Here is a 20,213-nt window from a genome sequence, read left to right on the forward strand (position 1 = left end):
TAGGATTTTATAAGCACATTCTCATATAACATCTTTGTACACCTATACTGCTAAATTCTAAACTCTCCAATACAGTTATCAACATTCAAAGAATTGCAATGTTCATTGTATCAGCACCAAACCACATAATAAAAGTTTTGACAAGTTCAAAATGCAGTATTGTTTCTTTTGAAAAGTGTTTTTGTGAACATTAGAATACATACATAAGCTGATAAATTCCACATTCAGTTGTCGGCATAAATGATTTTAAGATTCAGATTACTCTGAATTTTCCAAGAACATTTTAAGCACATATAATCATCAGACATTTTATTCTTAGAATAGAGGTTAGGTTGACTGTTTTTCCACTCATGCTTTATGGTTTCAGGGTATTGTACTATGGTGATGTCATGTAAACAGTCTATTGAAACAAACAGTGATTTATTGGTTTATTTTGAGAGGGATTCTGCTTTAATCATTGGCAATAAGATAAACACAGATGATAAATGTGAAGCATTCAACAGTTCAAAAATGTAGAAAAGTACTTTGAAACATTGTGACCAATTTATAATGAAGAAAAGCACACCTGCTCATTTTATTTCTAATTTTACAACGTGACCTAACATTGTGATTTTGGGATTTGTTTACAGGCTGAAGACTTGAGTATATCATTAAATAAATGATAATGTACAATTTTAACAAAAAATTTTGAAATGTATGTAGGAGGTATTAAAGATTACACAAAAGAAATTCAAGATTTTTGGGATGAAGAATAATGTTTTTAATCATTAATCATGAAAATTGCTTCCACTCAGACTAGTAATGAAACAGACTTGATATATCCACAAACAAATATTTGGTAAAAATACTTTGTTGAAAAAACCTCGCATATATTGTACTGAGTCCATTGCAAAATTGTCAAATCTAACCCTGAGTAGTGGAACCTTAGCTGTCAGTTTGGGGCTGGCCTATACTTGAAATTGGTCATATACTTTTCCACCTTTATAGTAATTAAATTCCAGGCAAAGACCATACATGTTCTGGATGTATTGTGGCTCCCCCACTCTTGTACTTTTGTGGTACACTCTTGTTTTATGTATAAACTTCCTCAAGTGATCATATCTGCACTGATCCTTCCACCTTCTTAGTATGGTATTCTAGCTATAGTGTCAATGGATGGTAAGTATGTTGTGGAAGTTAACATTTTCCTAAACTGAAAATATATTTCTAATCACACTTACCTTCTCTGAAACTCTCTCTAAAAGCCAGTTCATGTCTCAATGTAAGGATGAAGTGTCTATGTACAGTATCTAGATAGAGAGTGCATTAAAGGTAGTGGAGAAATTTGCAAATTAGAATTTGCCTGATACATTCGAGTGGGGTATAAAAGACTGGAACAAGCGTTCTCAGTACTTAGTTGAGTAAAGAGTGAAAAGCCTGAAGATTGAGAAGTAGTTATATTTTGATGGAGGTAAGTATACATTCTCAGTTCAGAAAAATATAAACTTTTATGTTAAGTATTTATTGTTCCTTATATATCTACATTGTGTAGCTCCTAAACCTCCTCCTGTTTTGTTTTGTTTTCAATATTGTGATTGTTGCTTATAATGTTTTTCAAGTAAGGTCTAATTTTATTAGCTTTTGTAATCTACTTTTTATCTCAATTTATTATATAGTTATTACCATATTTCTCAAAGTGTGATGCATTTGGCTTAAACATTTGTTGTATTTTGTTATTGATTTTTGCCTATTAAGTTTATTATAACAGAAATATTGATATTTTTGACAGGCGAACAGACGTAATGAATTTGCTGGAAAGTGCTGGATTTTCTAGAAGCAATCCTTATTATATCGTGAAACAAGGAAAGGTATAATAATTGCATCATCCTTTGGAACTCTATATGGCTTGCATTAACTTGAATATTTAAAATTACTTAAAAATAACATGTTTTACTGAGTATGTTAATCATTATTAAGCTTTGATTTTAAACAAATTTTACTTGGTAGTGTTGATTGTTAAATGTTATGCAATGCTTTTATCTATTTTTTGTGTACATTTTAATGTCTGTTATTGATTTTAAGTCTATACTTACTAGTGTATAAAATAAAAACCTCGTATCTTTTTATTTTCATGATGATGAGAAACTTGCATGAAGTAAACATGTATTCTTAAGACTGTTTGTATAGACATTAAAACCTTAATTAAAATATAGTACAAAATAATGTTTTGATCTTCTTAGATCATCTTCAGGTTAACAAAGAGAGTTTGCAACTGACTGTTTACACTCCCATCCCTAAGATGTGCCCAGCAATGGTTATTTGCAAGCTCTCTTTGTTAACCTGAAAATGGCCTAAGAAGGTTTAAATATTGTTCCCTACTTTAATTAAAGTTTTAATACCTATACCAGCCATCTTTAGAATGCATGTTTTTTTATTTTGCTGAGATATGGTTTATGTACTGAATCAAACACAGTGTCCCCATTCAATTCTTTACATGGTTTGATGTGGTCCCTTATATTCTCATAGTACAGTATATAATGTGAATAACCAATCAACAGCTTATAATGTCCTCAGAGTGATTTTGACAGCCATTTTAATCTGTGAAAAGCCTACCACATTCTTCTGATTCAAGTTTCCATAAGAGGTAGGTTGCATCTTTAGTCTGCTTGAAGTTTCATATTTTTTTAAAATCTAAATAAATCTGAGTTACTGAGCTTAATAAATTGTAGTGGAATTTTATATCAATGAAGTTATTTAGGATTTTCTGGTTATTCAAGTGTATATACAAAACCTAAAAAAAGTTTGTTTCATATTCTCCATGTGCAAAATTTTAAAAGTCTTAACAACCTATGTCCAACAACAACTGAATACAATGGTTGTAGGGGGAAGAGATAATTGTTTGCTTTACTTCTTGACTTATTGTTCTGTATTTTAAAAGAAAGTTTAATAATTTCTAAATAGTAATAATCTGTAATGTTATACATAATTTAAATGTGACTGTATATTACTAAATACTAGTCCACTTACACACTTCCAAGACAGAGCAAGCTAAAGGTCAGTTTTATATTAGTGGATACGTGACCCGAGTGGACATGCATTTCATTAATGCAAGTTATGTAATTTTAGCTAGGCATGACTAGAAGGTCAGTATAACAAAAAAAAAACTAAGTATGTAACATTATGAGACTTAAGCTACTTAGACTAAACATTTGTATTTTCATGTTATAATATGTTGTGTCACTCTAACACAAAGCATAATTTATATTTATCTTCTGATTTTGTTTATGATAGTTATGAGGCTGATTAAGTGACAGACCCCACATAGTTAGAGTATAGAAAGTAAGAACATATAGTGTGTTAGTGAAACCAAACATTTGAAACATATTTAGGAGGTTTTAAAGGTTACAAAAATAATATTTTAGGTTTTTGGGATGAAGAATAGTTTTATAACCATAAGATGAAATCATTTTGCACTCAGACTAGTAGTAAAACAAACTATTTTTACAAACTAACTTTAGTAAAAATATTTAATTATTTCATTCAGAATTCTGATTTTTTGTGTACAGAATACTTACAATCATTTAGATGCTGCACATTAATGGTAACAACAAGGCTTTGTTTGGTGTTCTGCTTCTTCCCCCTTGTCTGGATTTACATATATTTGCAGATGCTTTGTTTCATAGGTGGGGGGCCTAGCAGCAAGTAACTTAGGTTAGTGGTCTCTGACTGAGCAGTCTTATCATATCAGTGCCTTGGAGCTTTGGATCATATTCTTCATCTTGCCAACAGTTGTCTTGTAATGGTCCATTCTGTATGGTGGTAGGCGGCATATATCAGCTACCACGGATCACCTGTTTTTGTTCCCTTTGTGATCAAATGTTAGATCTTTTTGGGCTTCATATACTCATATCCTTGCCTGTGTTATGTACTGAATGCTTTCAACTTTGTCAGGAATCATCTTTCTACCCAGATGGAGTTGTCTTTAGATCCTCAAATTTTCTCATGATTATGCAGTTGGTGTGAAACTTTGCTTTTGGATATAGTTGTCACAGTCCTCAACACCCAGTTACCTTGATTTTGGTATCTGTTACCTCATCCACTTGAGCTACGTGTTGGTGCATTCAGTCAAAATTGTACAAATTCCTATATGTGCATCTTTATATCCGATTCCTTTCCCAGATGATTTCTATCATCTATGCCCTATATATGAAGTCTTTCTGATTGCTTCTTATTGGCTGTCTCAGCCATTGTTTCTATCACTGCTCCAGATCTGGTCTACTCCCTTGTTGCTTCTTTTCATAACTACAACCCTTCTATGGCAGCCTTGGTTCCAGCTCTTCCTGTCCTTCATCTTTGTGTCTGTTTTTTATCCTCTTAGTGTGGATTCCTGTACATGGTGAGGGGACCTCCCAGGGAAAGTTCTGTTCTTTCAGTTTACCTCCTCTGGGATCTAAACATCCACTCACATGTTTGCCATGCATGGTAACTCATGAAGGGGAGAAGAGGATCCTGGTGGTTGAGGGGTCCAACCCTAACACACCACTTTGGCCTAGAATTCTTGTAGACGGGCAGCCTTGGGGTGGCTCCCCTTGGGTCAATCGGCTGGTCCACTCGGGCTAGGATTAACCAAGTACCAGTGTTGGATGTTCTCAACAGGTGTTGTGGACATTATATCTGATGCTGGTGTTTGGGTATAGTGCTCACGAAACCCTGGCATTGCTGCAGTGTCCTTGTTTGACATTCTAGTGCATCCCCTTGCAGGGCTCCATGATGGGTGGGGTCAGTGGGCACTGAAATTTCCCTTTCTTTATTATGGATACTCCAATTTAAAATCTTAATACAATAGTAAAAAAACAGTCTATAGGTAACTAACCACGTCCTGAAGATTCTGAGCAGCAATCTTCACCATCCATACCACCTGTTGTACTTCATTTTCTTATATTGCACTCACTTTCAGACAAACCTTTAGGACAAATGTTTCCCTTTTTCATTCAGAAGGGACTGGAAGGACTTGCTGGCTCTCCAAAGTCAGTAAAAAAGCTATGATCTGGTGACATTGGTGAAAACATCCACATCTCAACATAGTGAACTCCTGTTGCATTCAAAACAATTGGAGATATACCTATAGAAGTTACATCTCATGCTACTTTGAATTTGTGACGAGGAGTTATTGTTGAGAGGGATTTGAAGAACATCCCAGAGCCATAGATTCTCACTGGTTTCTCCACTCAAGGAGTTTCTGCAGTGAGGCGTATCTCCACTCGCAAAGATGAAATAATCGTGCCGACCAGTGTCCTCATTCTGACATTTACATCACCACGTCTGCCTATCACCATCAAGGCAGGTTATCTTAATTGCAGAGTATGGTCATAAATTCTAAACCCTCTCCAATGTTTCCAGTGTCAACGGTTTGGTCACTCGAAGACCGTCATTTCATGGTTTCTTGACGTGTGCTCATTGCAGTGGGAAGGACCATGATGCCTATGAGTGTGAAACTGACCCTCATTGCATCAATTGAAATGGCATCACCCATCCTACTTTAGTTCTTGCCCTAAATGGTTGGAAGAAAAAGAGGTGCAGCATTTGAAAACGATTCTTAACATAACCTATCCTGAGGCTCGAAAATTGCTGTCCACCACCTCATCTTGGATGTATGCTGCTGCACTTCATTCCACAGCTACTGTGGGAGTGCAGACAGATCTATCTGTGCCTCCTAAAGAATCATTCTCCAAACAAATGAAAAGCCTTTTGACCTCCATGGATGCCATAGCCATTTGTGTTTTCTTGGGTTGTACCATCACTGTTTGTTCTCTCTATCTGTCATCTGAAGAGACATATGATCAATCAGACCATGATGCTCTCATTGAACAGTTGCCATCTTCCTTTTTCATCCTGGAGGACTTTAATGGAAGGGAAAGTGCTGATATTTATAGGAGGGGTCACTCTCATAAGCATATGCTCTCTGGTCACAACCTTTCTCTTTTCAATGCTGGTTCTTTTACTTATTTTCATGCACATAGTCAGTCCTTTACTGCTATTGATCTCTCAATATGCTCCCCTTCATTATTTTCCCATTTTTCATGGATGGTTGACAATAATCCACGAGGCAGTGATCATTTTCCTGTAATCTTCAGAGAGACTGGCTATAGTCGATGCCACCCGACCTGTGTGCCCTGGTGGAAGCAGGATCATGCAGACTGACCCTTTTCACTGCTCTCACAGAACTTGATCCTGCCATTGTCTGTAAGCCGTCAATAGACGACTGTGTGGCAGCAGTAACTGACTGTATTATACAAGCAGCTGCTCAATGTATTCCTAAAACCTCGACACGTTTTCCACTATATCCTCATCCATGGTGGAATACTGCCTGCCACATGGACAGAAGGCTCAAAAATGAGCCTGGGATACATTCTGTAGATATCTCACACTCTCGAAACACATCGCTTTCCAGTGGGCCCCGTGCACATGCTTGATGGGAAAGATGTCAAAGCCAGAAAAAATCTTGGATTAAGTTCACAACCAGCACATCCTCTACCAGCAGTTCCAAAGTCATTTGAGACAAGATTCGAAAGGTCAGTGGGCAATATTACTATGTCCCACTCTCGACCTTGCTCACTGATGGCCAAGAAGTAACTCGTACTCAGAGCATCGCTGATGCTCTAAGTGAAAGCTTTTGCCGGGTATCTAGCACTTCTACCTCTTCTTCCACCTTCTTAGACATCAAGACTTGGGTAAAACAATCACCTCTTTCCTTTCAAGGTGATTGTCTCTATGACGATAATTATCCTTTTACACTGGTGGAACTCAAACTGGCCTTTCATTGGTCTGGCAGTACATAGGTTAGATCCAATGATATACATTATGAGATGCTGCGCCATCTATCTCCTGCTTCTCTTGCTATCCTTCTGGTTGTTTTAACCTGATTTGGCAGGTGAATGTTGTTCCTGATGCCTGGCGCGCCAGGCTATTGTCCTACCTTTCTCCAAGCTTGGGAAGGATCCCAAGATTCCTTCAAACTACCATCTAATTGCTTTGACGAGCTGTCTCTGTAAGACCTTAGAGAGGATGGTTAATTCTCATCTTGTTTGAGTTGAGGAACACTGGGTGGGTTCCGATGACAGTGCTTCACCATGGACCACCTAATTTGACTTGAAACGTCAATCAGAGAAGCCTTTCTTAAACGACAACATTTTGTATCAATATTCTTTGACATTGAGAAGGCTTATGATACAACATGTAGGTATGGCATTTTGCGAGACCTCTATATATGTGAGTTACATGGCCTTTTGCCCATTTTTATTAAAAATATTTTAATGAACAGGAGATTCCGAGTTTGTGTGGTTTTGACATTTTCCCATTCTTTTCTACAGGTACTTGGTGTCTTTGAGGGCTGTGTTTTGAGTGTCACACTTTTCAGTATAAAAATTAATGCCATCACTGAACAACTCCCTCTCACTGTTGCAAACGAGCTCTATGTCAACGGCTTTCACATCTCATGTCAGTTGTCAAACATGAGGTATATTGAGCAGCAGCTACAGAATGCCCTCAGTTGTTTACTGAAGTGGACCACAGCAAACGGCTTTACCTTCTTTTTCTGTAAAACTGTTTGCATGCACTTTTGCCGCCAACAGGGTATTCATTCTGATCCTGAACTCGCATTGGTGAAGTGGTGCTGCCTGTGGTCTCTGAGACTAAGTTCTTGGGGCTTATCTTTGATCGTAAGCTAACCTTTATACCACACATCAAGCAGCTTCAGGTCAAATGTACAGGAGCATTGAACATACTCCATGTTCTCTCTACCACCACTTGGGGAGCAGATTGACGTTCTTTGCTGAAGATATATTGTGCTCTTATTCGATCAAAACTCGACTATGTATCACTGATCTATAGCTCTGCTAGACCATTGGCCTTGAAGATGCTAGACTCTATTCATCATCAAGGACTGTGGCTTTCTGTACTTCCCCATTTCAGAGCTTATACACAGAGTCTCACAAACCTTTTTGCACCTCCTCCATTTGCAACTGTCTATACTAAATGCTTCTAAACTTTGTTCCTACCAAAGCATCCCACCTGGGGTTGTGTTTTCTTTCTCGATGGGCCATGCTTTTTCAGACCAAATGGTCTGCCATTGCTCCTTTTGGCCTTCATGTTCAGGCACAGTTAGATGAATTGGGTCTGTCCTTGGATAACATTGCAGAATCCACTGGTCAGCCCATCCAACCATGGCTTCTTACAGTCCCCAATTGTGATCTATCTTTAAGTTATCTGAGAAAAGTAGACACTCCTTATTGGAAATTCTGTCTGCTATTTGCTAAACATTTTTCGAATGATCCTTCCATTCCTATTTATACAGATGGTTCAAAATCAGGTGACTGTGTGGGCTATGCCATGGTTTATTGTGGTTCAGTGGTTGTGCGCAGAATCCTCTCTACAGATTCTGTGTTCAATGCTGAACTATATGCCATTTCTCTTGCCTTCGATCACATAGAGGCTAAGCAGTACTCGAACTGTATGATTTATACTGACTTCCTTAGTTCTCTACTGGCCCTGGAATCTCTTCACGTTGATTCACACCCTATTCTCACCAATATTCAAAACTGACTGGCCTATTTCTCTTTAAAATCTACTTCCATCCAAGTTTTCTGGATACTGGCCATGTTGGTATTTGCAGGAACAAGCTCACTGACACTGCAGTTAAGTTTATCTGCTCTGGCACTATCACTACTGTGCCTGTCCCATACATGGACTATGGTCCTGTATTCAAGGCTCAGCTCCATGCCAGCTGGCAGTCAATTTGGAATGAGTAATGCAAAAACAAGCTTTTCCAAATAAAACCCTATATTGGACTTTGACCATCTTATTACTATAAGGATCAGAAAGAGGAAGTTGTTCTAATTAGACTATGCATTGGTCACAGTTTTTTAACTCATTGTTTTCTTTTAACTGGAACTAATGCATCAGTGTATAGTTTGTATAACACTCAGATCACAATAAGCCATATTTTACTTTCTTGCCATCGTTATGATTCACAACAACGGCACCATTTTAAGCATGTTCTGTTCCAAAGTTTGTCCATAACATTAGACAGTGTTATAGATGATGGTGACACTGTCCACCTTGGTAATGTGGACATGGTGGGTACACATGTTGGTTGCTCTGCTTCTTCTTTCACTACCACTTGATGTTACTGTGTCTGGTGTGATTCTGGTCTGTTTGGTTTGAGTGGGACGTAGCACAGAAATATTTTCTTTGCTTCTAATAATGTGGAAGTTAAGTTTCTGGTTCAGAATATATATCTTGCATGTACCCTGTTCACAGATTGATAGCAGGATTTCTCCCTCCATCCTCTCCTTGTAGGGATGTTAATTCCCAGTGGTTGAGTTTTGGACACTACACTTTGAGGTAGATCCCTTAATTTACCCACATTCCTTTCATGAGTAAAATTGAAATTATTATATGTTATGGTTAAAATCTGTATTAAACCTGTGTTATCTCCCATTGAGATGTGCTCCTTACAATTTTCCACCCAGATTTGTCATACATTTTCCACATCTGGGCGAAGAGTATGCCTGACACAGAAGTAATGGGGTCTCCCACATATACATGATTTGTGATGAAGAGAAACCCACTTAAATTAAAAATGTATCTCAGGATGGCTGGTATAGGTGTTAAGAAGGTTGAAACGGTGTCCTTTACTTTATTTTGATAAAAGTGTTAATGCCCATACCAGCCATCCTGAAATACATCTTCCACATATAATCCTCTTATTACAAGGTTCTCTCATTAGTGTCCTGTGGAAGCTATCAAAGGATAGTTCTATTTTCTCCCTTGCACAAATACCTCCACTTATTCAGTGCAGGATTCTTGCTACATATGTGAGCAGAATTAAGGTACCTTGTCAAAAATTATAATTTTCCCATACATAAAATTTATTTCTGAGAGGTACTTTCTTTTACTCAAACTGCTCATCCTTCCTCCCAACTGTCAACTGATGGTTAAGTTGCTGCCTAAGTATGAAGTGATAGTTAGGTAGAATAGCATAGAGGGAGTCTTATAAGCATGTGGCACTTCTACCAGTGGAGATTTGTTGCATAATAGTTTGCATGTGAAAATCATTTAAACAGTTTAAATTGAGGGATGCATGGGAATAAAATACTTATAGCATGCTAAAAAAGTTTTGTAAGAAAAGGGGATAGCAGTGAATGAGAATAATGACTTGTGTGAGCAGAAGTACCTGTCAGAAATACAATTTTGGTATAAAATTACTTTAAATACTTATGGGTGGGATTAATACCTGTCTGAAATAGTTTTACTACTTACATGTGTTACCACAGAGATATCACTATCTTGAAACAAAATCTGATAAAACATAATGTGAATGATGCATTTTTAGAACACAGGATAAAAGATTTCAACTGCTGTTTACTCTTCAACTGGTATTGTAGGTAGTCTGGAAGTCACTTAAAAACATGCAATATCTGATGACAATCAAATATGCTACTTTTAGATACTTTAATCTTTGTTGTATCTTGTCAGTTAACCTTTTTGGTATCTCATGCCTTTCCTTTTAGAGTTAAATTCAAAATTTAATTAAAACTATCTTATTATCATTGTATATGAATAAACTTAGCATAAAAATGTTGGTAATAAATTAAATTTTTATATTATACAAGCTTTAAGTTCTCAATTTTATAAGGATGTGTCAGAACAAAAGTCTCAATCTCACCCTAGTATGAGAAATATGGCATTTGCTCTTTAGGTACCAACTCTCTAAGGAGTATAGAATTTAATGTAAGGTACTTGTTATGATATTTTTTTCAGGTGAAGCATAAATATGTATAGTCTTCAGTCTTATTTGATAACAGATCGTAATTTAGAAAATCAGACCCTTCTTTACACACTCACCTGTCACATCTGTTTCACAAATAGCCAATATTTCTCTAACACTTAAAACTGTATCACATCTAATTGATAGAAAGCTATAGTTTTAACTTAGTAAATAACATTTTATATTATTTTGTTTTCTGTACAGAGAATTGTTTACTCCTAACTCAAATTTTATTACTGTGGGAAACATTGAGGGACCTAACAATAATTTTAATAACTTTTATTGCATAGTTAGAAAAATTTATGGTCATAGTATATTTTCAGTTTTTTACATGTTATTATTCTAAGTTCTTTGGATTACTTTATTAAATAAAAAAAATTAGTGTAGTAGTACCATTAGAATAAGAATAATAGGATTAAAAGTTTCATCAACAGTTGACAGGAAAGAATAAAAAAGACCCAATGAAGTATTGTATTTCTTATTTTGGTTTTTTTAAATCAGAAATTTATCAAGTTATGTAAGGTTAGACTACAGGAGATAAAGAAGAAAAAATTTCATGAAGTATGCTCGCAAAATTCAGTATGGTAATATGAGCTGCATTGTTGCTGAGTGATTTACAACTTATGTTGGAGAATTATTATATATGATTCAAAAGGCAATAAAAATTACATTGAAACAGGTGTATATCATTGCTAGTTATTTAGGATAACCAAGTCTCATTTTATGTTACAAAATGAAGTCATTCTAGAAATAAAAATGGGTAATTGAGATTTGTTTCATATTTTTTTATGATGATTAAAAGATTGGTCATTTTGATGTATATAGTTAGGATAAAACAGATAAAATATAATGATCTTCTGAAAAAGTGCTTGAAATTTATTTAGGAGGTTTTAGAGATTATAAAAGTAGATTTTAATAATTTTTCAGATGAAGAAAGGTATTTGTAATTTTATTATGAAAATTAGTTTGTACTTAAAGCTATCCACACTTGGACTCCATATGGAGAAATATGTAATAAAAATACATCATTCAAAATTCAGATTTTTGTTGATAAAATATTTGTAATATTTATTGAAAGCTTGCAAGATTTTGTGAAGAAACATGAAATGTTAAAAGTAATAGCATGGAAGATAAAGGTCCATTTAGGGTCAATATTTTGGTTTAATTGATTTTGCCTGTATGTGAGAATTAAGAGATTAATAACTGTATCTTCTTTTAAAAACTGAACAATTACATTTTATCCTGCAAAAATAATCTGTAAAGAAACATAGTACAACAGATGTTTTTTGGTTAACATGATGTAGCAAATCTTAATATTTGTTATAAGGTGTCTTATTCACTTTTGATAGATTAATTAAATTTTCTACCATTCCTTTTTAAAATCCAGTGAAGTATAGTTAAGTATTTTTATCAAGTGCTTTGTCCAGTTACTTGTTACTGAAAAAAATCTTATTGTTATGTGAGTAGCCAAAAATAATCCGTTTCTGTCAGTCTATACAAAAAATGTGTAGCATATATAATTTTATTGAGAATGTGACAGATAAAGTCTGTCTTGTGCTAATTTTGATGTACTTTGAGAGAAAAGTTATTTAAGAAATGATACATAATAACATGTTTATTGATATAAATTATTGTCTGTACTGTATTACAAGAAGTGTCCTGCCTGTGAAGGAAGATTTTAGTGTGGATTTCTTGATTTGAAATATTTTCAAAAGAAGTATAACTGCTTTGTAATAAAAAATCTTTTTTTGTGTGTATAGTAATAGGAACTTACTTTATATGTTCTTATGGTAATGCTTTTTGCTGTGCTCATAAATAAGGAATGTAAAATTTTAAATAGTTAAAGATATATCCAAATTATTGTACTAGTAAGGAATCTGGTAAATGATTTATATTGTAAATCATTTTGAAATTTCTGTTTAAGATTAATCAAATGGCAACAGCACCTGACTCTCAAAGATTAAAACTTCTCAGAGAAGTTGCTGGTACAAGGGTCTATGATGAGCGTCGTGAAGAGAGCAAAACTATACTGCAAGAAACTGAAGGTAAAAGGGAAAAAATTGAAGACCTTTTGAAATACATTGAAGAAAGACTACAGACCTTGGAAGAGGAAAAGGAAGAATTAAAGGAATACCAGAAGTGGGATAAAATGAGGAGGTAAGAATTGCTTAGTTTTGGTTTTATATTTTAGAAAGAGGCAGTTGAAAGATTGTTTTAAAATAATTTGTTGGTAAAACATTTGCGTTTTTTTTATGACATACTTCTGTCAACCTATTTGTTTCCGGTATCATTTATTGTGAATGACATAAAGTTTTAATATCTTTCATTCAAAATTTTATTAAACTATCATTGAAAAACCATCATTGCTCAGGCAAACCGTAATTTTTATAGCTTTTAGTTTTGTTTGGTTGCACAGCTATTGAATAGAAAGTTGGACCAAATCTGTCATATCTTCTATCAGTATTAGTTAATAGTTCTCTCTTATGTTTAATGATATATTACTTATAACCAATAGAAAGAAATTCAAGGTTTTCATTTATCATATAACATGTTTTATAATGTATTCTGAAAACTCAATAATTCATTTCACTCATAGTACAAGCAATGTTTCTGTGGGAATCTTAATGGCTAGTTTGGATGAATTTGTAATGACTCTTGTCTCATAATTAGAAATTCAGGACAGTTTTGAGAGCTGAGGAGAATTGTGTACTTTTTGCATGTTATTACTCTGCTTTTTGGTGCATTATTAATTAAATAAAAGTTATTTAGTGCAGTATTACCATTAGTATTAAAAAAGTAGGCTTAATTGTCCTCAGTCATTGACTTCAAGAAGAAAGAAGATTGGGTATGTATAAAAATTGAGATTAGGTTAGGTAAAATAATATAATGTTTTATGAGACACTAATACAAGCAGCTCATTGTAGCTCATGGGTAATGTAATTTGATAGTATAATGTGAGGAGCTGCATGTTTGCTGAGTGATTTACAACATATAGAAGTGTGGATATTAGTTAGACATGATTCAAAAGGCAATAAAACCTAAATAATAAAATTTAATTATAAATGGATGTGTACTATTATGAATTTAAAGCTACATGGGATAAACAGATGTTTCATGTTAAAATTTGAAGTCATTCTAGAAATAGTGGGTAATTTAGATGTATTTTAGTTTCTTTTGTGGTTACAAGGTTGGTCAAATTCATCAATCCCATTTTGAGATAAGGTAGAGAAAATAAGATATTAAATATCAAGTTTTACTGAGAAAAAAATGTTTGAAATGTATTTTGGAGATTTTATGGAAATTTTAAAATTTTGAGATGATGAAAAATATTTTTAATCTTAACCTGAAAGTTATTTTGCACATGGAATATTCAAAACAAATATTCAGTTTATTGATGAACAATTTTTTATTTTAATTTATTAAAAAATACTTCACAAAAAGATATTTTTTGTGTGGGAAATACATATTATGATAACTGAAAGACTCAAATGTTATGAGGATATATACAAAGTATTGAAAGTTAGAAGTATTAACTCTAAAGATTTTAAAGGAGCATTAAGAGATCATGTGTTCAGTCAAATTGACCACAGTTTCATTTTTGTCATTCATTTTAATTTATAATTCTTACCATTAATTTTGTTTGTGAAGGCCTCTGGAAGTTGGTGTTCACCCTGCCTTCTCTGATTATTGGTTGATTTCTTTCTATAATGTCTGAACCTATTTCAGATAATATAGGTTTTGTTAGTCTTTTCCACCTGATCATGATTTGTCTTCTCAGGCCTCTATTGTAGAATCTGCTAGACAAACCTCAGATTTTTTTAGACATGTTTCACAGTGTAATATTTACCCTCCTTCTCCGAGACTTTATTTCATGATGAAAATTTTTATTTCTCTTTTGGAGTTGGGTGCTTGCAAGCTCGCCCTACACAGGCTTTGATTCATTTTACCTTAATTTACCACCAGCCAGATCTTAATGATTATGTGTTTTTAGAATGTTTGTAGCCTTTTTGGAGCATCTGCTGTTAATCTTATCCATTTTATACTCCACATAGTTTTTTAGCTTCATCTTAGCATATCGAGTTTCTTACAAGTATTGTTTATCTTACACCTCCTTTCTTATGTGTTCCACTTATATTTAAGGATATTTTTTTTGCTAGCTCTTTTGTTTTATTCTGAAACATTGTCACTTTACACATTTTCTATCTGGCACCTTCCTCTACTGTACCTCTTCTGCCTCTAGGTTTCTTTATTTGTCATGTATGCTCAATGGTGATTAGGGTTATGGATTAATTGATTCTGTGTCAGTCATTTTTTTAGGTCATCCCTTCTTTAATACATAGTCTTTGATCACATTCAGATTGGTTTTTCTCTGTTGGATCTGGCTGATATTCTTTGTCCATGTGTACTGTGGGTTCTTTAACTTTTTTCAAGGCTTTTTTCCATTGAATTTATTTCCCCAATTTCATTCCCTTACACCAGTCCTTTATCTGAGTTTCTTGTTTACCCATTGAGTTCAGATTTTGATTTGATTGGCCTTTTATTCCCTTTTGTCCTTCTCTTAATCAATTCCTGGTGTCTTCACTTTGATCGCTTTCCCTTTTCTCTGCATATCAAGTCTGTTATGTGTTAAAGATACTTTGTTTGGCAATGAGACTACACCTTATATATTAATCTCACATTATCTGCTTTGGGTAGCTGTTTCGTCCTGGTGGGATACCATTTTTCACCTGTCACTATCTTAAACATTTTGGTAAGACTGCAATTGTATAAGTTTTATATATATATTATTTTTCAGGGTTTTGTCCCATATTTTGACCAGGATCCCACTCTGTGGTGAGTGGTATCTGTCCAAGTATATTTTAATTAATTAAAATTAAACTGAAAGCCATGCTGTTTTGCCATGTTGACTTCACTTTCATAATATCCATGAGCATGAAACACAGTGTCCATTACAGTCATATAAACTAGACATAAGACATTCCACAAGATAATTTGCAGGTTCTTTCTCACTATATATTTGCTTTATAACTGTGCCCATTCCATACTGAAATTACCAATGGACTGTGTGGGTAAAGCTGAAGGGGTTACCTGCCTATCCTTGCCATTTTTTAGATTGAATAAATAAGGTTTGGTCTGCTTTTCATTATTTTGTGGTCATTCGGTGTACTGTCTCCAGTTTGGGCATTCCTCTAGACTCTCCTATTTCCTTTATCTTGCAGTGGAGTTTAGAGGTCCTTACCACTTTCCAGTTTGAAGCCACTAGGGTGGTGGTGGTGGTGGTAGCATCCTCCTAAATATCATAGTGATATATAAACAGTGATGAAACTATGAAAGTAGGATGGTGGTTTTCTGCTGGTATAGATGATGAAATGCCCCCTAATATGATGCTGTACTGGTGTATCCAAGACGATGTAGCTTTGGAGTGAGCCATAAAAATGACAATTCATCCCACATTTGAGATCTCTTATCCTATCCCCACATGGATGTTGGTTCCCAGTAGCTGGGTTTTGGATTCAGAGCTGAACCAATCAATATGAGTTCACACACTTGTTTGACAGATGTCTGTTCCTTCACTCAGTATTATTCTTTGTTCACTCCACCAGTGTTGTGGGTCATGGTGGTGGAACTTGCAGACTGAAACAGCTCTTTTTCTTATGCTGTCCCTTTATGTTTTTCATGTTTCAAGGATGTTATTGCACTGAGAGTGGTTCTGGTTGGATTGTTTTTGAATGTGATAGCTTACAGTACACCAAACCCTTTATTTGGTAAACACAGTGCCTGTTTTCAAATTGTTTTTGAGGAGTATTTACAAGATTGTACTTGTTAAATGTTCACTTGTGTCTCAAATTTCTAATATATAAAATGTTTCACAAGAGAATTTTAATCCAAATAGTGGACAAATAATGTATTTAACAAGTCTATTATAACAATCACAGTTTTCATAATCATAATATAATAGAACTCTTGCTTGTGTCATACTGGAAAAACTTTTTTTATTACACGATGTGCAATCCCCAACTTTGCAAAATTTGTTATCCTGTCATCATATACATTTGCAATAGAGGTCACGATTTTCCTGTTTCGACTTCATTTCCCATCATGGAGAACTTTATATTTCTCCATTCTCAGGGTACAGATATGATGTCATGAATATATTACATGCAGATCTAATGCACTAATGCCATCTATATAAATATAATAGTACTTTCTGTTGTATGTCCATGTAAATACTCACAGGATGTGGATTGATCTTCACCAAAATTGATATGGAGAATCATTAGGTCCATGAGGAAATACACAAATTTTCTATTTTCTGATTCCCTCCCTTAGATCTGTGCTTGCTTATACAATGTTAAAGAATACAATTACAGTGTTATAAGTTAAGAGATGTAATGCAATCTAGAAACACAACAACATTAACGCTTTGATTTACATAGCTTTGTGTTTAATGGCAATAAATATTGTGATAATATCTTGATTGCTTAGACAGTTTGAATAATAGAAAGTGATAACAATTGGGATATTTAATTTCAGTCATTTTCAAGACATCAGTTGTAATCATTATTTTAATTCATTGACTATTGGAATTGTCAAAAATGGTGATAATCATAAAACTAATTTTGATTAGTTATTATAAAAAGCAGTTAATTGTTTACTTTGAGATAGTGTAATTGGTACTTTGTAGGAAATTGATTATGTTGATTAATTTTATTATAATCATCCAGCTGTATTTATCATCATATGTGGGATGGAGAAAGGGCAGTAATACATTACCAAATAATTTTAGAAAATAGAAAGTTTATCTGTTGTAATGAAAACAAATTTTAAAATTGCATTTAAGTTAGAGGACAATATTATCTTCCATGTAAGAACTGCACATTGTAATGAACTTCATTATTGGATAAAAAAATATATCTTGTGTGATGATGAAATTAGTGTAACTTTCTGACAATATATAGAAAGTTAATTATTGTATAAATTATTATAATTTTGGAGGTAACTTTTCAATCCACAGAAGTCATTATAACTTTGGAAGTAATTTTATGATAGTGAATTGAATACTGCTGTCTAAAGAGATCAATATCACTTCATTCCTTTAACATGAGACTAATATTGTATGATTTATAACTAGTAATTGCTTGACTAAACTCTTATGCCCTGTTCAGTTATGTTTTCATGTGGAAGTATTTTGATGAATCCATATGCCCTTCAATGAAAAACAAATATACAGGCTGCATCCATAACAAATTAAATAATAAGTGTTTAAGAAATTACCCAAAAGGAAAATGTAGGAAGTGAAACCTGTGTAAATATGTTATTGATTATTTAAAAACTTGTCTTGAACAATGTTGATGAGAATAAGCAATATCAGTTTATACACTTTGTTATTTTTCTGTTATTGGAGTATTAACTTTCAAACTTTTTTATATTCATTTGATTAAAAAATGTTACAGGGTGTTGGATATAATTATAGTTATTGCCTTTTTTCTAGGTCCCTTGAATATACAATTTATGACCATGAGCTGAAGGATACAAGGAAAAAACTTGAAGAAGTAAATTTTATTTTCATATTTGTAATTTTTCCCATGCGCTGAATTGTATTTTTCACCTTTTAATTTTTTATAAATCTGATTTTTCTGTCTTGCATGAATATGAATTAAAATGTGTGTTCAGATACTAAGTTTGTCTTTATGTAATGTCTTACGTTCGCAAACAAATTTCATAAAATTTTAAAGGAGCAAAAAGTTGCTTAATTAGTCCATCAGCTTCCAACTACTTACTACTTGCATATTAATCCATTTTTGTCTTGAAGTCAGTTAAATTTCCTTCATCCATCACCCTTGAGTACATCTCATACCAGAAGCACAGTTATGCTGTTTGAAAAGTAATACTGTATAAACTCCAAATGACTCCTTTGCTATCAAAATTTGAATTTATGAACAAAGTCTTGTCCTAGCATTTTCAGTGTTAAAAGTGTGATGGATCTGTATTATCAATACCTTTAATAACCTTGAACACTTCAGTCAAATCCCATCTGATATTTTTCATCTCCAGAGAAAACAAGTTTTAGAGAGTTTAGTCTCTCCTCATAGGTCAGTTCCACCATGCCAGCTGTCATGCTAGCAGCTCTTCTCTAAACCTTCTCCAACAATTTTTGAGATGTTATAAATGATCTATACAGTGAAATGATAATATCCTTTGTCTTGTATTCAGTATTTCTATAGGTACTACCAAAATTCTTGTTTGCCCTGTTGCTAACTGCAGTATGCTGTTTAGATGACTTAAGTGATTTTTCTATCACAATACCAAGATATTTAATGTATTTCTATTGAAAGAATAACAGTAAGTTGAATTGTGAAAACCTACATGCATTATCTTACATGTTGGTTAGTTAAACATCATCTATCATGTATTGTCCAAGTGTATCAAATGATCCGAATCTCCTTTTAAATTTGTAGCATTTTTGATACAGTTAGCCAAATAATGGTATTTGCAAACCGCAATATTTTGTTAGTCATCCAGAGTTAATATCATTAATATAGATCACAAACAGCAGAGGACCTAGCAGAGAGCTCAGAGTTTATATTTCTTGAATATATTATGTTTATCTCTAATATGATCTCATAAACCTTCACTAAACTATATTCGCTTATTCTGCTGTTTTGCCATTATTGTTGTGTAGGGAATATGTATGTTATACATTCATATCATGTTTACCCTTAATGTTTCCCACATCTATTCAAGATCCCTTACCAATGCTTTAGTCCAATCTACAGAAAGCAGATAATTCCTCATTTGATCAAAATGGTCACTTGTACTTAACTGCTCACCAACCACAACTCTGTCATATTCATATTGAATTCTAGTATTAAATCTAATATAGCTTTCTCTCTTGTTTGTTCCATTAGCAATTGTGTATAAAAGTATCCTGAACAATTTCAAAAAGCCTTTCTTCCTCAATGTCAGTCTAGAATTTTTCCCAATTAGTACTCCTCAAATCTCCCATAATAACATATTTCTCTCTCTTTCTTTCTGCCTTTTTTATCTACCATTCTGATCTCATCATCCAGTTTCTTATATGCTGACCTAGTGGTCTTTATAACAAATCCCAGTTATATGGCTTTTCACTTGATATGCATAAGCACTAATCCAAATGGACTCGACTTCAGTGCTATTTACTTTAATGTGCTTTAACTCTAACCCTAGTTTAAATTTACCTCTACTCAACCATATAGACAGGTTAAAGTTTGAGAATCTTAACTTTATCAATAACGATTGAAAATGAAATAATCTTAAAATTTTTACATATTCAGGTAACAGTAACTGATGAGAAAAGTCAGTTTTTTTTCATAATATTACTGCTTATATTTATTGAATACTGATAGATTTTGACATTGACTGCAAA

At 33.8% G+C, this 20,213-nt stretch overlaps 1 protein-coding gene across 1 annotated transcript in view; it reads left to right on the forward strand.

The window, feature by feature from the left end:
- The window catches only part of SMC3 (structural maintenance of chromosomes 3), a 126,237-nt gene that overhangs the window by 24,643 nt on the left and 81,381 nt on the right, over positions 1-20,213 (forward strand). Inside the window, exons 6-8 of the mRNA XM_076461031.1 lie at positions 1,769-1,847; positions 12,732-12,964; positions 18,300-18,360. Of these exons, the coding sequence (XP_076317146.1) occupies positions 1,769-1,847; positions 12,732-12,964; positions 18,300-18,360 (373 nt within the window). The remainder of the gene's footprint in view (positions 1-1,768; positions 1,848-12,731; positions 12,965-18,299; positions 18,361-20,213) is intronic.

The sequence above is a fragment of the Tachypleus tridentatus genome, chromosome 10 (assembly GCF_004210375.1).
Source record: "Tachypleus tridentatus isolate NWPU-2018 chromosome 10, ASM421037v1, whole genome shotgun sequence".
NCBI lineage: Eukaryota > Metazoa > Arthropoda > Merostomata > Xiphosura > Limulidae > Tachypleus > Tachypleus tridentatus.